The sequence below is a fragment of the Ostrinia nubilalis genome, chromosome 6, assembly GCF_963855985.1.
Source record: "Ostrinia nubilalis chromosome 6, ilOstNubi1.1, whole genome shotgun sequence".
NCBI lineage: Eukaryota > Metazoa > Arthropoda > Insecta > Lepidoptera > Crambidae > Ostrinia > Ostrinia nubilalis.
The window spans coordinates 4424857-4432356 of record NC_087093.1 but is presented as its reverse complement, the minus strand read 5'-3'; the positions used below and the strand labels follow the sequence as shown (position 1 = coordinate 4432356).

Sequence of the window (7500 nt, the reverse complement as noted above, 5' to 3'; positions counted from 1 at the left end):
GCAATGATAAACGTTGATATACAGCCTTAACTATTAATTTTTGCAAGCCTTAACAAATGTACCACCACTAATCGTTAAAATAAAACTGTGAGTCAAACGTCAATGTCAAACCCAGTCAAAAAACCTGTCAACTTGCGTCAACCAGTCAGCGTTTTCTTGTGTATTGATTTGTGTTTTGATTAAGTTTATTTATGTTTTAGGGTAGAATAACGACGAAATAGTGTTTTTAGCAGTGAATGTAATAGAACTGAGTCCCACAACTTCGTGCGTAGCCGTTATGCTAAGCTATGAAAGTAACAATTAAAAGTAAGTCAGTGACACAGTTCGTCACTCATAATCTACATAGAAAAACCGCAGCATTTCGTGTTATTGAGTTAATTTTGTACCAAGGTTGGACCGGCGTCGCGACTTGGCGTTGGGTGGCGAACGACGACAACTGCGGCATTTGTCGCATGCCCTTCGACAGCTGTTGCCCCGACTGCAAGTTGCCAGGAGACGACTGCCCGCTTGTGTGGGGAGCGTGTTCCCACTGCTTCCACATCCACTGCATCGTGAAGTGGCTTCACTCCCAACCGCAGCAGCAGTGCCCTATGTGCAGACAAGACTGGAAGTTCAACAACAAGTAGACAAGTTCATGTAAGTTGTTTGTTATTTTTATGCAAACTCTGGCACTTATGACAAATTAATTGATTTATTGTTACAAATTCCTCCGGATATGGGGCCAGAGGTGTCCATAGGCAGCGGTAATCACTCACCATCAGGTTATCTTCTGTCCCATAAAAAAATATATCAATAAAATGTAGGTAATGGTTAATTTGGCTGAATATTTACTAAGTATAATAATATCTGTGTTTAATTCTTGGTGTATTGAATAGAATAGAATTTGTAAACTACTAAATTATTTATGGTGCTAATGATGTAAATACATCCTCAAAAGGGAAATTCCAAGTATTAGCAAAGCTCCATAGGGCTTCAAGACAGTGACAGTGAATTACCTTACTGTTAGATTAGTATTTTTTGAAGTCCTATGATGGTTTCCTCTAGGAATACCTTTGATGTCGATATTTTCCTATCTTTACTGTCAAATTATTCATTTCAATTTTGAAAGTTGCCAATTGGTCAATGTGATAACAATTTTTTTATATATTTTTTTAGAAATTAAAGTTAATGCTGTCAATAAACTGGATTATTTTCATTGTTGTTCAAAATTCAAGTTTAATCCACTTTATAAAACATACAATGCTTTCATTCACTTGCTTTGTAACGGGCAGACCTTGCCTTTCAACATCCCACAAGGCCATGTGAACACAACAGTAATACCTACTACCTGATCTGTGTATAACATAAAAAATAGTATGCAATTATATGATAAATCAATTTCATTTTGTAATCAATTTATGAATCTTGTTGCACAATCACTCAACTTGTTTTGTTTTGTACAATGTTTTTTTATTAACATGTTGTGTTACACAAGAGCATAAATAATAAAAAGAAAAACTTTGTCGGCAGTTTTACCTACCATTTGAATACATAATGCACATGTGCAATTTATTACCAGCTGTATCCTGTAACGAATTAGGCACATAACAATATTTACAATTACAACAAACAATAGAATTCAATAGATTGAAGTATGCTTTCAAAATCGCCAAACAATAGCCATAGCGCGTCGCGTGTGCCACGGACCGGTAGCCAGTATTGCGTTCGTTCTCATTGTAAACAATCGCTTTTACGTTTTAAAAGTGTGGGTCAACTCATTGTTCGTCCGTGCGGCACACGTAAACTGGAAGATATACGCAACAGTATACTACTGAATAATTTCTAGGTCCGGGTGGTAAAGTTAAAAGTTTTGTGAGTGCCTATTTGCTTGCAAAAGTCGTGACGCCCTGTGGGACACTGGAAAGGAGCCGGCATGCGGTCGGCTCGCCGCGCGGCAGTCGGTAACGCGCGCTCGCGGGGACGGCCGTGTCGACCCCGCGTCTGAGCGCTCGCGAGTGTTGTGACACGCAGTGAAGTGCAAACGCGCTCCATACTATAGCTCTCCTCTTATAGTATTGTTCGAGTGACGCTTCGCTCAAGCATGCTGATGGTACAGACCAACGCCCAACCCATGAAGACCAGCAAACTGAAGGGGCCGCCACCCGTGCCACCGCGGCCCAACCAGAGTGTGGTAGCTGAGGCCCTTGCGAAGACGAGGAAGGCCGTTGCTGAATCCAAGGTCAATCTATCGAAGTCGCGGGTGAAACCAGACACCACTGCAAAAGCCAAAACATTAGAACGAACCAATGCCGTGAATCAGACCACTGTTTCGCCCAAACAGAACGGTTTAGCACGAGTTAAGTCGTTCATCCGCGATGTCATCAGTGATCGAAGCTCTTCTTCCGACGAACGAAGGTCTAGCGGACAAAACTCTAGGCGGAGTTCGAGCGACAGTAGCTCGATACCGACGCCGGCGCCGACGAAAAGATCTAACGAGTCCCTAAACTCTAAAGCGGTGAAAACATGTAAACAAATTTTAGTGCGATCTCTTTCCACGTCTAACAAGTTAGACCAAGACGCTAAGTGTAAAGTGACGAAATCGTCAAGTTTTGCTGAGAAAACATTGCCATTGAGGAAAGCTCCTCCTCCGCCTTTATCACCTAAACCTAAGTTGAAACCAATGAAGCCTTTACCTATACAGAAAAAGTCTACAAGCAGTAACCGTAGTTCCCCAAAGCAATCGCCGGATATAAGTCCTTATTCATCACCAATAGATGCGAAGCCCCCACAGAGCCCTTTATCAGAAGCGCCCTATGCTACTGTGGAGGAAGTTCAGGAATTTGATGATAGATTACGTAACAGTCCTTCTAAGCAAGTCAATAACACTCCGGATACGCGCGAGGTTTCTACAAGCCCGAAACGTGACGACAATGTAAATAAAAATACCAATTCCTTAGAGCGAAAAACGTCAAGGGTCACCGAATTGTTAATTTCAGAAATACTTGCGAGTCGAAACAAGGACGATGCAAATATTGTTATCGACAAAGGCAAAGATTCTGAGAATCTAAATGGTGTTGATTCGCCGGAAATTGAGTTGATGAAGGACATGAACAACCACGAGATGTTGATTTATGAGTTGCAGACGATGCACTCGCAGTCCAGTGTTCCCAGCGCGTTAGAAGCGAAGGACATTAATGAAAGAAACGGACATTGTGATTCTGAGGATTCGGAACAGAATTATGCTATGTCTTCTGTCACAAGTGGAAATACAGACGATGGATACGACCAAGCTTACGCTTACATTTTGGACGATGACCTCAAGTCTAGGTAGCTATAATTTGAGTTCATCATTATTGTTATCACTGCATCAACATGAATCTTCCGTGGTTATTAAAAATTTACCGGTAGTTTGTATTTAAAGGTCAGTAGCTTAACCAGGTTGTCCGGTTAGTCATACGTATAGTGTAGTAGCACATAACTAAATGTTCAAACTGTAGGTCAGTCAAATGGGACGTCGTTACAAGTAATAATTGCGTTATCACGACTCTTCGGCAACTTATGAATTGTTAACTTTGTAGGCCTTCGTGTCACGTGGGCTGAACTGGGCTGTACTGCTAACAAGTTTATTATGCCTTTGAAGAACGCCTTTTGTAGTTTGTGCTAAGAAAATAAACGTCGAGCTCGACATAAAGCGACTGAACGGCTGAGGGAAACTAATAAATTTAACATTTTACTCTTTGAAGCGACATTGTTTCAGTCGTCTCGTGTCGCACTATTATTAATTAGGAATTGTTATTCTTTTAACATTCCTAACAAGTAGTATTTTTACGAGACTGTTAATGAGTTTTCAAAAATTTTACAGAAATAAAAAGATAAGATTAAACTATCACGTCAATTACTAGTATCTCCACCCAAAAAGTAGAGCTAATAGTGACAGATTTATTTGAAATCTTTTATGTAAATTCCCAGACATTTTCTGGCATAAATCCATACGTCCGTCTACTTAATCATTCAGTCTTTTGATTGTTGTTTGTCCATGAAAATGTGTATGATATCATGCTCTATAAATCTACGAAACGTCTTTGATGCACTTTGCAGGTTTCTGGAACTTAAAAGCAACATTGATCCACCTACACAAGGGCTATTTATATCTTGATCCATGTTGTGGTCTTATTGATCCATGATATCATTCGAGCTGTAAACTCTACTTCCAAGATAAATATTGTTCAACTGTAATATAATTACTTGTGTTGTCTTTATTTAATGTTTGAATCATAAAACAAGTCGATATCGATTCATCCAGATTGCTATGAGAATTGTAAATGGTTTTATAAAGCAATAAAAATAATATGCATAATTGTACATGAAAAAGGCCTACTGTGTTTCAATAGGAATAACTCAAATCATGCAAAATCTTGTCATATGAAAATCAATCTAGCGAGCGTTCATTCCAAATCTTATATCCTTCTCTCTCTCTCGATTGTGCTCCTATCAATAGTCATTACTAAAGTAAGATTAAAGTCTTACCCAATCGTTTAATCAAACATTTGAGAGAGCTATTTTCGCTCGCCTATTGTCCAGCGACGTACAAATGAAATCAACCAAATAGTTCAAAAGGGAAGCTGATAAGCACTAGTTAAATCAGAGAGAAATATTTGTAGGACTCTCATAAAGCTTTAAATTGACATCACTTCTCCAAGGCCGTCCAAACAGCACGATATCCAGTTTCTTTCTCCCAGTTACAGCTACTTTCTCTACATCTATTGCTTCCTCTCCAGACTTCGCAAGCAGTTCCGCGCTATCAGCACCATGTCGCTCCAAGGGCTGCCTCCTCTGCCCAAGAGCCTCAGCGGATTCGCAGAGGGAGAACCTGAGGACCAGGAGCCTCCGTCCTCGCCCTCCGATCCGCCCCCCACTGACCTCGACTCGCAGCTCACGTATCTGAAGAAAGAAATGGTAAGTGTGCCTTTACTTCTTTAATTTTCTGTAAGGTGAGTATAGACTACTAGTCACTAGAGCCGCTCAATGTAATGTCTAGTGTTTCACCCTGTCACGAACCAAACGTCGTACATTTTCCCTGTGTTGTACCATTTGCAAGAACGTTACATTACATAGAAATGCTCCTAGTCTATACTCACCTTTATACAAAGGACGATGGAATTTAGTATCCCGGAAAATTTTAAATAGACATTCACTTTTATGGGCACAATTTATTAAAACACAAAGCTCTTTATGTGAAAATAATTAAAGCTGTAAAATATTTATCGTTTAAACAAGGTTTAACTATGTCTCGTAAAATGGTAACCGTTGGTTTAACACGCTGAAACGTTAGATGTTCGGTCCGTATTTCAAAGAAATTGAAATATTTTTGGCATCGAATTTGGTACACACAGCACGTGCATTTTTTCTGGGCTCTACCAAGTTGGGGCATCTGCTACATACTAATTCTAGTTTCTAGGTTAACTTGTTAGAAGCACGGTATTTGATCAAACCTAACTCTTGTCATTATCATTATTTTTTGTGAATGAAAGTTCGTAAAAATTTGCTGCCAATTTCGGACACTTGCTCAATCCATGTCATAATTGATTTAAAAAATATTTTCTCCAGTTCCTACTAAGCTCTGTTAACAGCTTTAATTAATAACAAGGGAAATTAAATATTCCGTAAATGTAGCATTAGAATCGACTATCTATCGCCAAATTGCCTCTACATTATCCAATCGGTTGATAACATCCGTAACGTAAAACCAGTTATTTCATAAAAACCGGTAATGCACACTAAAATAGCATGGTTCCCCATCCCTAGTACAAACATGGTAATGTTTAATGTAATACACCGGCCGCGGTCGGAGTCCGGAAAACAGATGTTAAACTTAGTTTTAGAGCTATCACTCGTGTTATCGGACTTGAGTGCCTATTCCGTAACGCGATTTTCGTATTTACGATTCTTTCTGTCACTCTCGCTCGTAACAGATTCCCAGGGTGAGTGAGAAAGACGAATAGATATTACAGTCGGGAAAACTTACATGGTTTCATGAAGTAGGGCCACTGGGCGAAGTGGCGCGCGTGCGGATTTCAAATGTTGATATAAAAGGTTGGATAAAAAATAGAACTGGGTTAATGTATAGTAGGTAGTTTAGTTACTAACCGTGCCTGTGGACTGAAAATTCTGTAACAATTTATAGTTTTTACTATTATTTACTTTTACTTTGTAAATGTTATATTTAACACTACTTTGCGTTTTTCGGATCTGGACTAATGTTGATGCAAAAAACCCTACGTTGCCAATGTTGCCATGTATTCTATCTATACTTGCATTTATTATTAAATTTACTACAAACTGTACTACGAATAATAATCAACTCTAGTAATCTACGTAAACGAAATGGAAATGTATAATTTATTATTACTCGATACACCTGTATCTTTGTTTGCACTGTCGATTTCATTATAGATCGCTGATATCTATTTGTGCCAATATGGCAGTGTTATTAAACACGATAAGCTATAGGGAACGGCTGCACTATGCCTTGCATTTTATCTGCGTAACTATAATACAATAACATAACAATTACTGCTAAATGAAATAATATTTACACTGCACTTATGGTTTATTTATCTAGCTGTTCGATTAACATTCTTTGAGCAATCGTTCAAAATAGGATAGTAGATGTGATTTGAATTTTAAATTCTCGTTTGAATTTGTCAATCATAATAAACTTAGATAAAGCATAGAAAATCGCTTTGTTTATGTCATAGCAGACGGCTGGCTCTATGAATCATCGACGAAACATGTTTGTTATAGCACTCTTGGCACGCTCCAGACGCACTAAGGACGTTGTCATTTATCAGGATTAGTTCTAAAGAACTATTAAGAAGTTGCGGTATGATTAATAGTAGTTATTCTATTGCACATTCGGCTCGCAACTTCGTTCCCGTGAGAGTTACAAAGAAAGTATAGTCTGTCTGAAAGTGACAGTTACTTATTGCTTTAATACTTGTAATCTAATAAAATTCAGGCACGCTCCGCTCTAATTTCTGCTAAGCCCAAAGGTTTAATAGAGGAGTTAGTATAACTCTATATTGTACAACAAATTTGTTGCAACACCCTATACCTACCCTACCACTGATTTGGTAATTATTTGTCAACATTGACGTAAAAGGAGATTGCCCCAAATAGCAACAAGTTCTGTTAATTACAACTTTGTTGGGATACATTCCAAAGTACAAATGTGTTTGCATCTAGGGCTTGCAATATCGGATGGTTTTCAATTCCGGAACTGATTTCCGATATTGGGCACTCAACTCCGGAATTCCGGTTCTAGTTCCGGAGTTGGTTAAAAAAAGAAAGCGCCTCCCGACCAACACGTACACGTATGTAGCCTCCACTTCAGAACCTTGCCCCATCGGCCGTTTGTTCTACGTACTATGTGCCCTGCCCATTGCCACTTTAGCTTGCTAATCCGATCGCTATATGTCAGGCGATTTTAGTTCGTTTACGAATCTCCTCATTTATGGTTCG

At 39.0% G+C, this 7500-nt stretch overlaps 1 protein-coding gene across 3 annotated transcripts in view; it reads left to right on the top strand.

Moving 5' to 3' along the window:
* Positions 1-126: 126 nt before the first annotated feature.
* LOC135072422 (anaphase-promoting complex subunit 11-like) overlaps positions 127-7500 on the top strand; it is a 57201-nt gene continuing 49827 nt past the window's right edge. For 2 of the 3 annotated variants that reach the window (XR_010257439.1, XM_063966322.1), the window contains exons 1-2: positions 1927-3306; positions 4758-4935. Coding sequence is in view for 2 of the 3 variants with exons in the window: in XM_063966322.1 (XP_063822392.1) it covers positions 2081-3306; positions 4758-4935 (1404 nt within the window). In the remaining variant the exon portion in view is untranslated. Of the gene's footprint in view, positions 307-390; positions 637-1926; positions 3307-4757; positions 4936-7500 lie in introns of those variants that run through there. The other variant, XM_063966323.1, reaches the window with a different exon arrangement.